The 18,938-nt window shown below is 35.8% G+C and overlaps 2 protein-coding genes across 4 annotated transcripts; both read left to right on the forward strand.

Moving 5' to 3' along the window:
* The first annotated feature begins 2,223 nt into the window (after window positions 1–2,223).
* Window positions 2,224–8,870, forward strand: LOC137747619 (protein CROWDED NUCLEI 4). 2 transcript variants are annotated; one of them, XM_088684812.1, is made up of 8 exons: window positions 2,224–2,632; window positions 3,530–3,739; window positions 3,823–4,076; window positions 4,460–4,730; window positions 4,810–4,902; window positions 5,003–6,885; window positions 7,316–7,583; window positions 8,365–8,870. In XM_088684812.1, the coding sequence occupies exons 1-8, from the start codon at window positions 2,420–2,422 to the stop codon at window positions 8,407–8,409; spliced, it is 3,237 nt and encodes a 1,078-aa protein (XP_088540938.1). In that variant the 5' UTR covers window positions 2,224–2,419; the 3' UTR covers window positions 8,410–8,870. The 2 variants fall into 2 exon arrangements, with proteins under 2 accessions (XP_088540938.1, XP_068343859.2); XM_068487758.2 differs by having other exon boundaries at window positions 4,819–4,902.
* Window positions 8,871–11,309: 2,439 nt separating this feature from the next.
* LOC137748209 (branched-chain amino acid aminotransferase 2, chloroplastic) lies at window positions 11,310–17,184 on the forward strand. Of its 2 annotated transcripts, none has more exons than XM_088684819.1 (10): window positions 11,310–11,582; window positions 11,734–11,828; window positions 12,092–12,266; window positions 13,263–13,439; window positions 13,529–13,660; window positions 14,233–14,331; window positions 14,831–14,947; window positions 15,761–15,856; window positions 16,045–16,157; window positions 16,784–17,184. In XM_088684819.1, exons 1-10 carry the CDS (start codon window positions 11,454–11,456, stop codon window positions 16,899–16,901), a joined length of 1,251 nt encoding a protein of 416 aa, XP_088540945.1. In that variant the 5' UTR covers window positions 11,310–11,453; the 3' UTR covers window positions 16,902–17,184. The 2 variants fall into 2 exon arrangements, with proteins under 2 accessions (XP_088540945.1, XP_068344423.2); XM_068488322.2 differs by having other exon boundaries at window positions 11,385–11,582; window positions 12,089–12,266.
* The last annotated feature ends 1,754 nt before the right edge of the window (window positions 17,185–18,938 follow it).

Consider the following 18,938-nt stretch of genomic DNA (forward strand, 5'->3'; position numbering starts at 1 on the left):
CGTTAGCGAGAAAATTAATTTAAAACTGCATATGTACATCCATGTCACTAAACCAGGGCATTATCGTCACTTTACACACTCAGGGAGAAAATATGTATAATAATTCGAGACAGGTCGTCACATCATGTGATGTCAAAAACATTTGAACAACAAATAAAAAAAAAAGAAGGAAAACTAATGAAAAGAGCTTGAAAACTTTGAGTTTTAACCATAAGGACAAAATAAGGGGTAAAGTGAGTAGTACCATGATTGATTTTTTAGTGTAAAAATGTGATTTTTCGTTAAAGTGAACAGTACCGGGAGCTTTTCATTAAAGTTCCCTTAAAAAAATTAAATAAAAGAGAAAAAAAAGCACTAGGATGTAACACATAAAAGAAGGGAGGTAGGGCACCACACCATTTTTTAAAAGGCTTTTTAGCCAAAATGGTCTCTAAGATTTGTATAACACATCACTTTGGTTCCAGATATTGGAAATCAATAGAAATGGTCCCTAAGATTGTCTACCATCCATTATTTTGGTCCTTCTGTTAAAAATTCCAATAATTCTTCTGGAGCTCTTGGCCGGAAGTTTGGGCAATTTTCAAAACTTCGTAACTCAATAATTTCTTAACCAAATTCGACTCATAATATATCAAAATGAAGATAGGAAAGTGTAGAACAAGATTATACCTATTTGGAAGCCTAATGGTTGCTGGAGATGGCCAGAAAATAGCCTGAAAGGTGACTGGTCCGCAGGAAAACTGGAAAACTCATCGGAAATTGGGTAAACTTTAAACGTTCATAACTTCTTCAATACTCAACAAAATCAAGTGATTCAAAAACAAAAATCATACTTTTCGACGAGACAAAGAGAATGGAACCCTTCTCGATGGATAAATCGCCGTGGTTTGGCTGGAAAACGGCTCGAAATTGGCTGTCTTGATCTCAAGTTAGCTACTTTTGAGCCTTTTTTTGGCCAAACCATGACGAGTTAGCCATAAAAAAATGTGTCATTCTCTTCGTCGCATTGAGAATTATGATTTTTGTTTTTGAATCACTCGATTTCTTTGAGTATTGAAGAAGTTATGAATGTTTAAAGTTTACCCAGTTTCCGGCGAGTTTTCTAGTTTTCCTGCAGACCAATCACTTTTTAGGCTATTTTTCGGCCATCTTTGGCAACCATTGGGCTTCAAAATAGATATAATCTTGTTCTACACTCTCCTATCTTCATTTTGATATATTATAGGTTGAATTTGGCTAAGAAACGATTGAGTTACGAAGCTTTGAAAATTGCCCAAACTTCCTACCAAGAGCTTCGGAACACTTAATGGAGTTTTTTACGGAATGACCAAAATAATGGATGATAGACAATCTCAGGGACTATTTCTATTGATTTTCAATCTTAGGGACCAAAGTGATGTGTTATGCAAATCTCAGGTTGAGATTAGGTGTCCCAATTTCATTAGGAAACAATTTAATAAGAAAGGATGAGATCACGTGGGTGAGAATCAAGAAAAAGAAACTTTTATTCTTTCTTTCTTTTAGTTAGGGGCAATTATGAAAAAGTATATTTGAGCATGTTGGGCTTTGTAATCATAATTTAGGGCATTTGTTCTTATGGTTAAATTTGAAGGGCTTTTGGTTAAACAATATTTTAAGTTAGGCTCTTTTTATTAAAATAGTCTTAGTTCAAATCATTTTCATTAAAACTTCTTTATATATCTCTACTAATTAATAAAACATTCATTGTCAACCAAAATTATAAGAAATTACCGGTTTAACCCTCTAATTAAAACAGAACATCACACAACCAAATTTTGCTTTTTTTTTTTTTTTTTTCCAAAGCCTCACCTACATAACATATCTCTAATTAAAAAAAAAAATTCCACTCCCACATTCTCTATATATCTCTTCTTCTCTCCTTCTATTTCAAAAATAAAAATAAAAAAAATTTCTCACACACTTTGTGTATGTCTATATGCTAGTATAAATTATAAAAAAATAAAGGTTTTACCAAATTGATGACGTGGAGGGTTGACTCCAGTTAGCTTCCAATGGAAAAGTGGGGGGACCGGGAGTGGGATCTCGCCTTGCAAAGTCACATTCCCAAAATTAAATTAAATTTTAAATTAAAATATGTGCCGCTAAACAAGAATTAAAAGACGGCTTAATTACCAAAAACCCCCTTAAACGACGTCGCCTCCCCCCGAGCAAATAAAACAAAAGCTTCAGCCAACTCAGTCCAACGAGTAGAGAGCTTTCAACGCACAGGACAAAGACATCCAAAAAGAACAGAGAGGAGAGAGAAAGAGAGGAAGAAGAAGTTCGGAAAAGCAAGAGAGATTGAGGTGAGAAGAAAAAGCAAGGGGAGCGAGATCAAAAATTGGTAAAGTATCTAGGTTTTAGCTTTGTGTTACTGAACTGGTGATCCGACGACGTAATGGCGTCTCCACAGTCGGAGCTGTTTGCGAGGACGCCGAGTTCCGGTAGGGCTCTGTCCATAACGCCGGGGTCTAGGATTTTGCAGAGCCCTGGCGCCGTCAGTGATGAGGCGATCTGGAAGAGGTTTAAAGAAGCTGGATTTGACGAGGAATCGATTAAACGGAGGGACAAGGCGGCTCTCATTACATATATTGCGAAGCTTGAAGCAGAGGTTGTTCCCTTTCTCACTCTGCAATTTTGAATTTTGCGTTTCGAAATTTGAATTTCTGAATTTTACTTTATTTGTTTCAGCAGTGGGTATTTTGTATAGGGAATTTTATATAATTTGTTGGCTGAATGTAGCATTCAGAAAGTAGTGGAATTCAATTATTATTTTTTATTTTCAAAGGCAATCGAATATGCCCAATCAGGATCAGAAGAATTGTATACAATTTTGTTGGTTGAGTTTTATTTTTATATAGATTAAGTTCTTGATAGTTTTGCTGTTCGATTCAATATTCTGGCAAGCAGAGGTTTTTTAGTCGCCGTGTTGTCAAATAGTGAAACTTGATTTCTTTCTATTGAGTTTTGGCATTAGGGAATGTGGTTGGACGGGTCGTTATGTATACAATGTGTTTTGATTGGTCCTGAATAAGAAATATGCTCGGTTTGATCCCGAATAAGAAATGACATAGGTCCGTGGCTTCCATCGTTATTAAGTTCTATCCTTTTCTTCTTGGGTTACAAAATACCATTATAATGAATGAATTTTCTTTTTATTTATTTTTTATTCTAGGAATGTATGTATTCAACATTGTTTCTTCTGAACAATGTCAATCAATATAACTACGACCATTTGTCTACCATTTTCTATCTTCTATTCTTTTGCCTTTTTGTCGACTCCCCATTGCCTGTTGGTCTCATGCTGCTTACTGATTTGGTTGGGGTACCTTAATAACTGTGCTGTCTATTGAGTCTTTTTTGTGGTGTTACTTTTGGTGGTGGTGATATTCCTTGATTTTTGTTTTAAGGTGAGAAACATGAGTATGTTGTTCGTATATTTTCGATGAAGTGTGTGGTAGAAAATTTTTCCTTTTGTTATTTTGCTAACCAGTTTAGTTTAATTTAGATTTTCAACCACCAACACCACATGGGCCTTCTCATATTGGAAAGAAAGGAGTTGGCATCCAATTATGAGCAAATTAAAGCCTCTGCCAAGACCGCTGAACTTTTGCATAAGCATGATAAAGCTGCAGATTTATCTGCTTTGGCTGATGCAAGGAAACGGGAGGAGTGCCTAAAAAAGACAGTAGGAGTCAAGGAAGAGTGTATAGCTAGTGTAAGCTTTCGACTGAGAATCTTTGTAGTAACCATCTCCTTTCTTTGCATGTGATGATAACATGTTTTTGCATGGATATGTAGATTGAGAAGGCGATGCATGAGCTGCGTGCAGAATCTGCTGAAATGAAGGTTGCAGCTGACAGTAAATTGGCTGAGGCACGGAAAATGGTGGAGGATGCTCAGAAGAAATTCACAGATGCTGAGGGAAAACTGCATGCAGCAGAATCTTTGCAAGCGGAAGCTTGTCGCTTTCACCGTATTGCTGAAAGAAAGATGCGAGAAGTTGAAGCTCGTGAAGATGATCTTAGGAGGAACATTCTGTCATTCAAGATGGAGTATGTGTTTCAGTTATTGTTTAAATAGTGATTACCCTGTTCTCAGTTTTAATATCTGTCAGCTTTACCATCACCTGTCAGATATATAAATGTAAGTCAAATTCTCATTTGCGGTGCTTAAATGAGGGACAAGTGAGGAACAATGCATCAAGGGATGGATTCGATTCACTTCAATGAATTATTTATTTCAATAGTTGTGTTAAATGTGGCCATGAAATGCATTGTCCCCCACCTATCCCTCAATGTTGTAGGTCCCTTAGGTGAGCGCTGTTCAAGGCCGGCTAGCTCAGTAAACGACTTCTAAGTATTTCTATGCATAAAATCAGTAGAAAGTTTTTTTTTTTTTTAATTTTGTTGATTTTCCTTTTAACTTTATTTTGTAGCTGTGAAACAAAAGAGAAAGAGATAAGCCTTGATAGACAATCTTTAAATGAAAGGCAGAAATCCTTGCAGCAAGAACAAGATAGGTTACTTGATGCACAAGCTCTGCTAAACCAAAGGGAGGATTTCATATTTGGTCGATCTCAGGAACTGAATCAACTTGAAAAAGAGTTAGAAGACGTAAAAGCAAATATTGAGAAGGAGCGTAGAGCCCTAGATGAAGAAAAATTGAATCTGGAGCTGACTGGGGCTTCCCTTATTAATAGAGAGGAGGTTCCTATTGTTAAATTCTTTTCCCTATCTGAATGTTATTTGTTTATTGAAATCTTCATTAGTGTGGTTCTGTTTCAAGTGTTTGCAGGCTTTAACTAGAAGAGAAGTTCTATTGAACAAAAAAGAGCAAGAGATACTTGCTTTGCAGGAAAAACTTGTGAGCAAGGAATCTGTGAGTGATTCAATAGTTTATTTCCTGTTAAATTTGTTCTGATGTTGACTTACCATTTGTTAATTCTTTCTTATCCTCAATCTTTATATGGATGGTCCAGGATGTGATTAAGAAAGCTATAGCAAGTCACGAAGCTGATTTGAGGAAAAAGAAGTCTGAATTTGAGACGGAGTTGGATGTGAAGCGGAAATCGTTTGAAGATAAACTTGAGGCCAAGAGACGGGCTTGGGAGTTGAGGGAGGTTGATCTCAATCAACGTGAAGATCTACTGTGTGAAAGGGAGCATGACTTGGAAGTTCAGTTGAGGGCATTGATGGATAGGGAGAAAGAAGTGGCAGAGATGTCAAATCTTGTTGGCGAGAAAGAAAAAAAATTGAGAGAGGCTGAGAAGGAGTTTGAGCAGAATAGTGGTATGTTGCAAATAGAAAGGGAAGAAATTATCAAAATGAAGCTAGAACTTCAAAGGTCCTTGGATTCACTTGAAGAAAAGAGGAAACAACTTGATTGTGCTAGGGAAAGGTTTGAGCTTTTGAAATCTGAAACAAGTGAACTTTCAGATCTTGAGATGAAGCTTAAAGAAGAAATAGATTTAATCAGGGCTCAAAAGCTAGAGTTGATGGAAGAGGCAGATAAATTATCTATAGAGAAAGCCAAGTTTGAATCTGAGTGGGAATTAATTGATGAAAAGAGAGAAGAGCTGCGTAAGGAAGTGGAATGTGTAGCAGAGGAGAGGTTGGCGTTCTCAAAATTTATTAAGGATGAGCATGATAACTTGAGACGGGAGAAGGATGAAATGCGAGATCGGCACAAACGGGATGTGGAATCACTTGTTAGTGAGCGGGAGGACTTCATGAGTAAGATGGTTCACGAGCGTACTGAGTGGTTCGGTAAGATGCAGAAGGAGCGTGCAGATTTCTTACTGGAAATTGAGATACGGAAGGGAGAGTTGGAGAACTGTATAGATAAAAAGCATGAAGAGTTAGAATGTTCATTGAAGGAAAAGGAGATTGCCTTTGAGCAAGAAAAAAAAAATGAAGTTGAGATTATCAGCTCCCTCAAGGAAGAAGCTGCAAAAGAGAGGGACCAGGTTGCTCTAGAAAGGAAAAGGCTTGAGTCTGAGAGAATAGAAATAAACTTGGATCGTGAGCGAAGGGATTGTGAATGGGCAGAGCTATGTAATTCGATTGAGGAACTGAGGGTTCAGAGGGAGAAACTAAAAGAACAGAGGGAATTATTGCACGCTGATAGAGAAGAGATTCTTGGTCTTATTCAACACCTGAAGGAACTGGAACATTTGAAGGCTGCTTTAGATAGTGCATCTGTGGCTGAGATGCAACAATCTGATTTGGTGCCTCACAGCCGGAAAACTTCTAGACGATCTTTGAAGCAAACTTCTTCTGTACGAGACGCTGATGTTAATTTGCATAATGAAGTAAACGCTGGCAACATTAGCAACCCATCCATGCTAAAGACAGGGCTGTCTCCTTCCAGTTCTGCTCGTTTCTCGTGGTTAAGACGTTGGAGGGAATTGATGTTTAAAAATTCTCCTGAGAAGCACCAATTGGAATTTGAAGAAAGCCCTGTGATCTCTCTGGAAAAAACAAGCTTGACAGTAACTGAACAGGTAGAAACATCAAGTAAATATGATGGGCATCGGAACTTGGGAAATGGCAATTCACCTGCATTTTTCAGCAAGAGACAGTGTGCTTTTGGTGAACCAAAGGTTATTGTTGAAGTGCCCTTTGTTGGTGACCTTTCTAATGGAACAAAGCATTCTGAATCTGAAATTAAGGAATTTGATGTTGAAAGTTGTGACCCCATAGTCTCAGAACAAGTCTTCAAGGGAGGAAGGAAAAGAAGAGTGGACAAATCTTCGTCCGCTGGCTGCTTTGATCCACTACTTGAGCCTAGGCAGAATGTTAAGAAAAGGAGGCAACAGCAGGATGCCGTTCCGAATTCCTTCGAACATGCCAATAGCCAGTGGTACAACACTTAACCCTTTACTGTCTTTTGCCAGTATTTCTGGAAATAGTATCTTAATAATTTTGAGAATTTTTGAGGATTATACTGGTGTGGGGGTAGCAGATCTATGGGGAAGAGTAAGATATTGGGCAGCCTTCTGGGCTTCAGTTTCAAATGATTTTAAGAATTACTCTCTTTCTCACATACTGTGGGATATGTTAGCAGTTATAAAATGATTTGGTTGAGGTTGTCCTACTTGTAATCAGATTCTCTGGAGAGATTTTCTTGTTCTGTTCTTGGTGGATTTCTTATCCACTTCTGTGTATTACACTTTTCTTTTTTAATAAACTGTTATAGTTTCTTCTCAAAAAAAAAAAAAAAATTCATCATTTCATTTACTTCAATTGTTTGAGAAAATTTAAACTGACTCGTATATGTATTTTGACTTCAGCGTTGCATCAGTGCCATCTCATCAAATTCATGAAGATGCTGAAGAGGGTACTGTTTCAATAGTAGATAAAGTCACAAAGGTTACTAAAGTGATTTTTGGGGAGACTTTAACTGGCACTCTTTCCAGTGAAGACAAATCAGAGGCACAGAATTCTGTTGTGGAACCAGACCATGTAAAGAATGGTGCCTTACCCTGTGACACTAAGGCTCAGGAAAAGATGCAAGAATTGAACTTGGGGGATGCTGGACAAGTAATTAACCACGGTCAGGTATTATTTAATTATGCCTGCTCTGATGTTTTTCCTTATGGAAGTAAAGCATTAAATTCTGCTTCTTAATCATCTAATGTCTTGCATATGATGCTTTGTGTTAACATTTATGATAGGTTGATTGTATCGATTGCCTGATAACTTTGTATGTTTGCATCCATTGCAATTTGAAGTGTTTATGTTGCTAGCATCAACAGAAGGGACATGTAATTGATTGTGTCAGTTAAAAATAAGGACAATTTTGTTGTCCCACTGATTTGAATGTTCTTGAAGGCCTCTACTAAATCATGATTATGTGTTTCTTATTATTTTCGAAGTTGTGCTTTTGATTGTTTAACATGGATGAGTTTTTATTTGGATTATATCCATGTTTCGTGTTTGTATTTCAGCGTGCTTGTATTGGCAGTGGGGTGATGTCAATTGTTTAATGAAGATTGATTCTAGTGTCGTAGTGTAATGCTTTGAAGTGTAAGGATATATCTCAGAGGATTTGTTTACAGGAAAGAATAGTTAGTTTTGATTTCTCTATGATTGTCTTTCCGGACCCCTTTCCAAAATAAATAGGAAGAGTATGTAGGTTACCTGTATTATGTTAAGACACATAATTTCTGTATTAGAGTGCGGTATTTTAGCTGTTTCTTTTGATGTCGATAATTGCTGTTGATGCCTAATCCCTTTTGTTATGGTTGAAGGAAAATCTATTTTCTATAAATCTTGATTTTTCAAATTCTATTGGAATCTTTATTTTTCTTATGGCTTTGAAACGAATGAATGCATGCAGACTCAAGAGGAAGATATAACCGAAAAGAATTTGCAGTCCGAATGAGATGATATTGGAAAAGAGTGTACAGAAGCTTAGATATGAAGAGACAAATCGGAAAGCTGACATAGTGAAAAGAGAGTAGTAAAACACTGATTGTTGATAGTGTACTTTTAGTTTGTTTCCTGGATGGTTAAATAGATGCAAACAGACTTTTCGGCCCCCCCAACCAACTGGTTATCGCCTTTTGAATTTCATTAAGGTTCGTGTAAGTAATGCACGGTCGAGCTTGCTATGTTGGAATGAATCGTCGGTTTATCCGGTATGATATTCGTTTCCCCTTTTTTTTTTCCTTTCGTTCCTTTTGGAGTTGGTGTTTGAGGACGAACATGGAGTGTAGTGTTGCGTGGCATTTGTAAGATATAGGACCTTATTTTGTTTAATGAACAAGGATTTTCTGGTTGTTCAGTACCATTTGTAAACAGTGTGATTGCCAAGCATAATCTTAGTTGACAAAGTTTCACTGTCGTTGTCGCTGTCGTCATTTATTTATAAATTATGCCGATTTTCTGTATTTAATTAGTTAGTTTATGACTAGGTTTGATTAGTTTGGGAGTTTATCTTCGAAAGAGACATTGTCTTTAAATATTTGTGGTCTGGATAAGGACGGCCTTCAGAATAATACGTTAAAAGTTGAAGGGGAAACTAAGCCCTAGTTTGATACTGAGGTGATTATGAAAAAAGTGGCTATAAAAAAACGCTGGAGCTTTTTTATGTTTGGTAAACATTCAGTTTCAGTTTTTTTTTTCACAGTTTTGGATGAAAAAAAGTCAAAACACACAAAGCTGCAAAACTCAGCTTAGAAAAACTAGTTTTTTTCACATGTATTTTACATAAAAGTTTATCAAACGTTTATAATATTGCTCCTTTTTTTTTTTTTTTTTTTTTTTTTTCAAAAACACTTTTATAAAAAATTTTATCAAACACTTAAGCTTTAGGAATTAAATTAGTCAAAACCCCGTATCTCAAGTACGATCGAAATCGTAATGTTGATTAAGATCACAAGATGGCTGGACGCAAGATTTCAAAGTCTCCTTGGCAAGGGTTGAATCTTTTGTAGTGGTAGAGTTTCAAGGTTAAAAAGAGGTGACATTTCTTGAACTATTCAACCGTGTATTAATACGTAGTTCAGACATCTCATGTAGGCTTTGTCTATGTTCAAGGGAACTTCACTCCAGGTTAGCGCAACTGCTAATATGAAGTCTGACCTTATCTACTAGTTAGCCCGATCACAGGCCCAACTCTGAGAATTTGGGGGCTCTAGACGAGCTTTCAAAGTAGGATCTTAAAGTTCTTTAACTTTCGGTTCTTTGCACATTAATATGTACAAAAAAGAATTCGTTAAATACATAAAAGAATTTGCTTAATATCAAAAGAAGATAAATATACAAATATTAATTAAATATTACACGTCTCATGTTTTTAGATGCATATGTACAATGTTTGCGGTCAAAAGTCTAAGATTGAGAGTGAAGAACAATAAAACTTAATTGACGAATATAATAAATTCAACGCCGCCAATTTTTTCTCTTTTGTTTTTTGTTTTTTTTTTTCCCTAAAATCAACATCACCTTAACGGATTCGAATATTAAAATAATCCATTGAATGGCAAATTGTTGAAAAGAAAAATATATATTCAAAGTTTTTATTACTTTAAAGTACAATCTTCAAGACCATGTGATAGTTGATTTAAACATTCGATAGAGAATGGAGAGATTAGGAAGTTGAAAGAAAAAAAAGATTGCAAAAAAGTTGAAAGAAAAAAAGATTGCAAAAATGTTGAAAGAAAAAAAGATTGCAAATGGACTTGAGTTTTATAACTTTATATACATTTGGACATATGGATTGGGAGTAAATTTGAAACATAAGAAAAAACTAGTGACTAAAAATGTAGCTCCATGTTTTGAACTCAACACTTTAACGAAAAAGGAAGTGGAACATTTCCTCTACACCAACAAATGAATGATGATATTTCTTACCCTTTCTGTATTTATATGTTATTTATAGGATATATAAAATTTTTGGGACTCTCTAAAAGGGGGCCCTAGGCGGGCGCCTACATGGACTAACCTCAAGGCTGGCCTTACCTAATAACATAAAGAAGCAATAGTAAAGTATTTTTACCAAAAGTATTTTCAACCATATGAAAAACACTTCTACACGAGTTAGGTATGTGATTTTCACATATTCTTTTTATCTTTTCACACATATTTTTTTATTTTTGTCATTCATATTGAATGAATTGAATGAAAACAACAAATATGATTAAATAAGAGTGCGTGAGAGGTTTAACAAGGGTGTGTTGATCATTATTTTCCAAACTCTTGTTGGAAAATATTCTATTTTGGTTTCTTGTTTTCTATTTTTGGGTGTCTAGTTTACAGTGGGCGAGTCTTTTTCTAATGTTTATGAATCACATCTGCAAATTCCATTCGACCAAAAAAAATAACAAACATCAACATATTCCAATTTTACTATTTTTTAGTTGTTGTCAAAACTTCCATTCTACTTAAATTGGTTAATCATTTTTTTCAGTACAACTATATTGGGTAATTTGAAGTAAGCTACACCACATGTTTATTCTGATAACGTTATATCGAACTAAACATTCGTAATAGTTGAATTTAAATCATCTCATTTACAATAAAGAAGAACAATAATTTGATAAACACATACACTCTACTTATTCATATACATTTTTTCTTTACTTTACTCAATCAAATAATCAGAAATAAATTTAGACGTACGAGAAATAAAAAAAAAAAGGTGAAAATCAATCACCTCTAAAATCAGTAAGAGCAAGTAGCACTGTAGCATATTGATTAATCATTTTTATTTCCTATTTTTTTGGTCAAGGAAATATAGCTTTCTCCGTTGAATCGGTCTAATGTGGAAATGGAAAGATAGTTATTTTAGTTGCCTAACAATCTGACTTGGCACACAAGCAGCCTCCCTGGCTCTCTCTCTCTCTCTATTATATTCACAACGACAGAGAGCAGAGAGCAGAGAGAGAGAGAGAGAAACGAAGAGAGAGAGAGAGAGAGAGAGAGATGGAGAGCAGCGCCGTCCTTGGAGGTCTTCAGCCAAATTACCTTCTTTGCCCCTCCCGCAATCCTTCTTCCTCTCTTCCCCTCCGCCCCTTCTCCCTCACCTCCCATTCCTCTCCTCTCTCCTTAAAGGTACACTTCATCCTCCACATTAATCTCTTATATATACAAATATATATGCACATACATACATCATATACACACACATATATGTATACATATTGTTTAAATTTTATTTTGATTTGATTTACGAATGGGGTTTTGCTCACTATTTGTTTTGCAGCTTCAAAAGCAGCCTCCTTTGACTTCTCATGGAGCCGCCGCCGCAGCCGCCGCCTCTCCCATTGGCGGATATACCGCATCGTCCGATACGTTCGTGTAAAGTCTCTTCCTTTCCATTTGGGTTGCTTTTAAATATTTATTGGTATTGTTGTGGAAATGTGAATTTGATTGATTATTAACACATCGTTTGCTTTGATTATGTTGTTTTTATGATACTTTACATTGGTTAATCCCTGCTTTCGGATTTGATTTAGTTAACTTGTTCTGTTTTACTTAATTTTGATTTCGTTGTCCAATTCGTTTTTTCCGGTTTATGTGATTTGATTTCTATGTTTACATGTTATTGCTGGGCTCAGCAGTGAAACAAGTGAATTAGCGGACATCGATTGGGACAACCTTGGCTTTTTGTTTCATTCTACCGACTACATGTACGTCATGAAATGCGCTCAAGGCGGAAACTTTCCCAAAGGTGAATTACAAAGTTTTGGGAACATCGAATTGAGCCCCTCAGCCGGAGTCTTGAATTATGGGCAGGTTCAATATTTAAAACTTTGCACCCTAATGTTACTTTATTCAATATAAAGTTTTGTATTTCTGTATTCTTACTTTTGGAGTAAATTACAAGCAATGGGAGTATTGGAGTTTATACTAATTGGATACCTAGTCCACTGATATGCCTACTATTATATGAGTTCTCTGTGTGACGTCTACACATTTTCTTTTTCGTTTTCTGGTTTGGAGCATATATGATAAAATTTTCAGTCCAATTGTTTACCGATGTGATGCTACGGTGTTTCCTCATGAAGTTTTTATTCTGTAACAGGGACTTTTACCCTAGGGTGTAGAATTTCCTTGTACGATTTGTGTTGTAGAGTTTCACTCTCATATGTGGATGTTAGCTCGAAGTTCGAGAGTTAAACCCTAAAACCTAAGCCCTGAATAAGTGCATTTTAGGAAAATCATTGGTTCACTGTTTGAATTGTGCCATGTCTTTTACCAGACACCATTGAACCTTATAATTATTGTATGATAAATTTGCTTATTCTGTTCTGTTTCGATGTTGGGAAAAATCATCGTTTCAATTGGGCTTATGGTGTGATTTTTCCTGTTTGTTATTTTTGACCCTTTGCATGTAGTGTTGGATGAGCTTTTAAAGTCAATTAAAAATAGCTAGTGTGATATATAACACACTTCGAATAAGTATCATATTCTGCACCGAGTAGATGTTGTTCTGTCAATTAGTTTGGAGTTTGAGATATATACGAGTCTGAATCTTAAGGTATCATGTCTAAATGTTAAAGAATAGTTATGAACATGATGAGGCTTGTAGTGCGGGTTTGTAACTAAGTAGGGCATTAAAGTGATTGGTTTCATATATGGAGGATAAGTCAAGGGGGTGAGAGATGTGTTATCACCTCATGATGAGGTTAAACTGAAAGAAAAGTTTGGGGAATAAAATATTTTAATTAAGTAAACCGAGTACTTGAATATTGACTAATCATACTTTACTCTTTCTCTTCATTTCCTTAGGGATTGTTTGAAGGTTTGAAAGCCTACAGGAAAGAAGATGGTACTATACACTTGTTTCGACCTGAGGAAAATGCATTGCGGATGAGGTTGGGTGCAGAGCGGATGTGTATGCCATCACCAACTGTCAAACAGTTTGTTGAAGCTGTAAAGGCTACTGTTTTAGCAAATAAACGCTGGGTAATAAAAACACACATGTAGTAAGAATTTTTTATTTTGAATGTTAGCATGTGGAATGTTGTTAATGAGTTGTCAATCTCTTGTTTCAGGTTCCCCCTCCAGGCAAAGGTTCCCTATATATCAGGCCATTGCTAATGGGTAGTGGTGCTGTTCTTGGTCTTGCACCTGCTCCGGAGTACACATTTCTTATTTATGTTTCACCCGTTGGAAACTATTTTCAGGTTTGTTGTCGTACTTGCATATTGCTACAAAGTGTAAAATACCATGTCACTGCCCTTGGTTTTCAGGAATTTTCTTCCAATTGTTTTTGCTATACCAAGTTTAATATTGGCAGTTTATTTTATACTAATGCAGTCTTGTGTAATTCACTAACTAATGATTTATTTCGATTTAATGCATTGTTGGATGCTATCACCAAATTCAATATTGCGCATTGATTGTTCAACATGATTGAGTCACGATTGGTATGGGCATTTTGAAATCTTTTTAGTGAGTCATAATCATGAAAAGTGCAAGTTACATTTTAAGTTTTTATCTAAGTGTTTGGTGCATAAATGTGTGATTTAGTTAATTATAGAGCAACGTTTCTTTCCTTTTTCCATTGGGTGTGTGGATTATCTCATTACTTTTATCTTCAATGTTCTTGTCTGGTATTCCCTTGTCTTAATGTAAATAGGTCACTTGTTTGAATTTGGTTTTACCCTATTGTTATCTTTTTGTTCTCGGATTCTTTGCTTGTTTAGTTACATTTCTACCATCATTGAGTGGTTTATATCTGCATACCTGGTGGCAGGAAGGTGTTGCACCCATAAATTTGATTGTCGAACATGAATTGCATCGTGCAACTCCTGGTGGTACTGGAGGGGTCAAGACTATAGGGAATTATGCCGCGGTAAGCTAGTGCTTCTCTTATTATGTAGTTCTTAATTACTTGAATCTTGGTCCAATTCGTCTTTTTAAATTATTAATTGTCTGCTTCCTATGACTATGTTCTGTCTTGATTTTTTTGGTGTAAAATCATAAAACTGTGACCATAATATTTCCCCTCTGCATATGGTTCTAACTTCTTTAGTGCGTCAAGAACTAAAAGCAGCAACCCTTTATTTAGTTTCATAGATATTAATTGCGTAGTGTTTAAACTTTTGTACTCTCTTTAAAATTTTAAATACGAGGCTCCGTCTGTGTCCATCAATGAAAATCATATATTTGTTTCTTTAATGAATTAATTAACTTGGGTAATGTCACTGACTAAACAAAGGCTCATTCCAACCATTTTCCTGTAGTTAAGTTAGTGCTTGTTAGTATTTATCATTTCACTTTGTTAAACTTGAAGTTGCAGTATTTAGCTGCTGACCTGTTAATCTTCAAAATGTAAAATGGTTTATCTGTAGGTTTTGAAGGCACAGTCTGCTGCAAAAGCGAAAGGCTATTCTGATGTTTTGTACCTCGACTGTGTTCACAAAAAATATCTAGAGGAGGTTTCCTTGTGCAATATTTTTGTTGTCAAGGTAATATGACTGGAATTTTGTGGGTGCGCATGTCTTATTTTTATTTTTATTATCATTTACACTATATATTATTATTGATTGGTGGCTGCCTAGATGTTTGCTTTCTCAATGTGCTATGATTTCATTGTGTTTGAGAGTTCACAAAATTGCATGCTTAAAAAACCATCCACCTGCACTTACTGCAATCTCATGCTACCACTCGTACAAATGCAGCAGCACCCAAGCCAACACTTTTTCTTTTAAGAACCTTGCCAAATAGACACTTTGGTTTGCACACCAGACCATACCATAGTAACAACACGAATGCATTGCTGGTGCTGCCACAAATTGCATCTAACATTTACCAATTGTTATCACCTGGCATGTCTGATAACCTTAAGCACTGAAATCCACTTTTATAATTGCAACCTTTCCTCAATACTGTTACCCATTGCAATAGATACTGTAGCATTGCCATGTCTCATAAAATTGAAGAAGAGATTTTACTCCCTTTAAGTTCTGGAACAGATTCTAATGTAATTTTCCTCATTACTTGAACAGCAGCATTGTTTCTTAGATATAAATGCAGCCTAGAGCTTTCCGAGATTAGCCTACTGGCTTCTAATATAATTAGTAATAATTTTTCTTAGTTTGGGATGGTCTGTCGTCTTCGACCCCATATGCAAGTACATTCTTTTCATGGAACTTAACGTCAGTTGCAACAATAAGCCCTTGCATCTGACATGTCATTTGCACTTTCATGAAGCATATATGTACAATGTTATAGTTTAAAGGTGGTCAAAGCTAATTTGTCCATGTTTATTGTGTTTCTAGGATAATGTTATCTCTACTCCGGCAATAAAAGGGACAATCTTACCTGGCGTTACTCGAAAGAGTATAATTGATGTTGCTCGTAGCGAAGGATTCCAGGTATGAATATGGTATATGATTGGGGAGTTGCGGATGGGAAGACGTTTCCTTAATGTTCTCTTGTTATCGACCTTTTATTTTGGTTTTTACATGGTGCAAGGCATACTCTCCTAGTTATAGAGCTAAAATAATAGCTTAAATGTTTTCTTTAGTAACTTAGTTGCCGAATGCCATTTTATAATGTGCAGGTTGAGGAGCGCCAAGTGGCAGTGGATGAACTACTTGATGCTGATGAAGTCTTTTGCACCGGAACAGCTGTGGTTGTATCACCTGTTGGCAGCATAATGTATCTTGGCAAAAAGTAAGTTTTGTATGTCTAACAAAAGTTCCGGAGAAAGAAAACAGCTTTTCTTTTTCTTTATTGGCCTGCAAAGCAAGTTTTTCTTTGTCCATCAACAAAACGGTAAAAATGAGTGACATTTTGAAATGTTTCCTCAATAATGGGAAGCGGAGATTTCTTCTTTTGCCTTGTTTGTTGGTGAAGAAATTAGCGTAATCTTTGATTATGTCATCCTCTTGTAAGGGGGAAATTGCCCATTCAATTTTAAATTAGAAAATAATACCCCGATAATTTTATACAAAAACACTTTAAGATATCTATTGGGGAAAATATCCTTCATCTGAACAATTCTTAGTTGTGAAGTTTCTTTGGTGCCTCACTCCCATTACAATGTAGCTGGGCTTTTTAAAATAAACCATTGGGTTTGAAGTCCTTTTCTCTAAAGTACAATGTTATCGTGAGCTTGTATGTGAAAAGCCCTAAAATACATATATGGCTATTACTTATTGGAAACTCGGGCGAAAGTAAAATTCCATGCCAAACATGTCTCAGTAGCACTCCTGCTTATTAAAATAGAAGATTGGGTTTATGTGGGAGCATCCATACCACAATCAAAGAAACATAATTGTGATCTTTTTCTTGTGTAGGGTTTCTTATGGAGAAGGTGGTATTGGAGTCGTGTCGGAAAAGCTCTACTCTGTGCTTACCAGATTACAAATGGGTCTTTCAGAGGACAAGATGGATTGGACTGTTGAGCTAGGGTAAAGCATACTAAAGTGAAAACTCTACTTGGCCACCCCGCTGAAGGTGCTGCAAACCACCGTTAATCGTATGGGACTTAAATCTTGTTTAGCTTTGTTGTTTTCTTATTCCCTAAGTTTGTAGATAGTAGGTTCTTGAACTGGTATTTGGCACTTTCGTTAGAATTTCTTATGTGCATCACTGGCCTCAATATCTATGCATGTGTTTTTTGTCGTGTGCTGGCGAATTCAGCCCCGAAAGATAATAAACTGCCACATTATGGTAAGTCTAGATTTCTACATGGAAATGACTTTAGTTACTATCTTTCATTAAATTCTTTAGTTATTATGAATCCGTTTATTTTCAAATTTTGAGAATTAAAAAGAATGTTAGTTCCAGTCATGGCTGCCACCTGAGCCACCGTCGCCTCCGCAGTGGAGGTGTCCCATGATGGTGCCTCTGATCGCGAGGCATTGGCGGCACATCGGTTGGGAGAGGGGTTGGGGGGTCGGTGGTGGGTGGTGGGTTGTTGGGTTAGGAAACAAGAGGGCAACTTCTTTAAAAGTTTGTACGCCAAAGTCTTATTCAGTGGTGTAAATCAGGATCGGGTTACAACAAAGTTAGATGGTTCTGATTAAAAGAGTTTTAAACTAGTTGACATTAGTGAGCTAAAGGTTTGTGGTCTAAATTTTAGGAAGTTCGGGTGATTTTCAAAATAGGCCACGAAGATTCAATTTTCTCATATTGCATTTCAGGTGTTGAAATTATATCAATTAGTGCCTTCGATCTAATTAATTGTTTGATAATATATTAAACTGATGACGTGCGCTTGAGACCTTTGATTATGTGAGCTAATATATAAGCTACATTTGCATCACATTGACAAAATAAACTCATCAATTTAGTTGATGATTAAAATTTTGACGAGACAAAATGTGTAAATTGATACAATTTCAACCTCATGTGCAATATGAGAAAATTGAGACCTGCTGATTCCTTTTGAACTGCTATTTGTATGTATGTAATCGTTTCTGTTTGGGTCTGATAACATTTGTATGGATTTTCTTCCTACAATATGGGTATACCATAACCTGATGAGCATTTTGCCAAGACCATAAAGCCACAACTCAAATAGTGACCAAAATTTATTTTTTATTTTTTTAACTAGTGATGTTGGAGATGAGGAATCGAAATCAAGATTTTGGATGTAAATTAAATGCTCTAATCACTTGAGCTACGAGCTTTTTGTAACTTTTTATCTTAAACTTTTGACCAAGGACCGCCATTAGATCATTGTTTTGGATGATTGTCTTCGTGATTCCAAATTGGATCTTAGTTCTTTTCTTTGTGTTGGCATTGGTTAATTTAGGACATGTTCAATGTTTGGAAGTAGATTTGATAACTCACTAGAGATAACATAACTTGAAAAAAAAAAAAAAAAAAACCAGATGCAATGTCCGAATTTTGTTCAATTAGTCATGAAAGAAACTTACCCTTTCAATCCCCACCCTAGCGGGCCTAGCCCATTGAGTGCTCTACCTCGAGTCATTGACATCATAAGCTATGTTGATGTTACACTATGAGATGGTTCTTAATCTATAAAATTAGGGTTAGATAAGAGATTACGGCAAATTATTCTATACATGATAGTAACACCATGTGGCATGTTGAGATCAAGTGTATGAGTTCTTTGTGATCATTGACCATTCAAGGAAAAATTCATTTTATTTTGGATAGTGTTATTCACACACCCTTGTTAATTTTTTACCGTTGATATTTTTTCATTCATTTGATCAAACAACCAAAAATTAAAATGGGCGTGTAAGAAGTAACAATGAGCATGTTGAGATCAAATATTTACTAGAAAGTGATTTTTCCACTTCTTTTCCCCTCCTTTTAATTATGGCCGTTAACTTTCATTTAATTTGTTGAATCCAATGATTAAAAATAAAAAAAGAAATGCAAAACATATGAAAAAGGATGTTCATAAATCATTCACATTGCAGGGGATGAGCACCTCAATTACTCAAAACCATGGCCTCTGCATAATTTGTTCCTTTT

The sequence above is a fragment of the Pyrus communis genome, chromosome 2, assembly GCF_041283825.1.
Source record: "Pyrus communis isolate YQ-2024b chromosome 2, ASM4128382v1, whole genome shotgun sequence".
NCBI lineage: Eukaryota > Viridiplantae > Streptophyta > Magnoliopsida > Rosales > Rosaceae > Pyrus > Pyrus communis.

Excerpts from the sequence above, each read along its gene's own strand:
- LOC137748209 (XM_068488322.2), top strand. The coding sequence starts at position 11,454 with ATGGAGAGCAGCGCCGTCCTTGGAGGTCTTCAGCCAAATTACCTTCTT. Across the intron at positions 14,332-14,830 it reads CTATAGGGAATTATGCCGCG|GTTTTGAAGGCACAGTCTGC; the intron begins GTAAGCTAGTGC and ends GTTTATCTGTAG. Across the intron at positions 14,948-15,760 it reads GCAATATTTTTGTTGTCAAG|GATAATGTTATCTCTACTCC; the intron begins GTAATATGACTG and ends TTGTGTTTCTAG.
- LOC137747619 (XM_088684812.1), top strand. The coding sequence starts at position 2,420 with ATGGCGTCTCCACAGTCGGAGCTGTTTGCGAGGACGCCGAGTTCCGGT. Across the intron at positions 6,886-7,315 it reads GAACATGCCAATAGCCAGTG|CGTTGCATCAGTGCCATCTC; the intron begins GTACAACACTTA and ends TTTTGACTTCAG. Across the intron at positions 7,584-8,364 it reads AAGTAATTAACCACGGTCAG|ACTCAAGAGGAAGATATAAC; the intron begins GTATTATTTAAT and ends GAATGCATGCAG.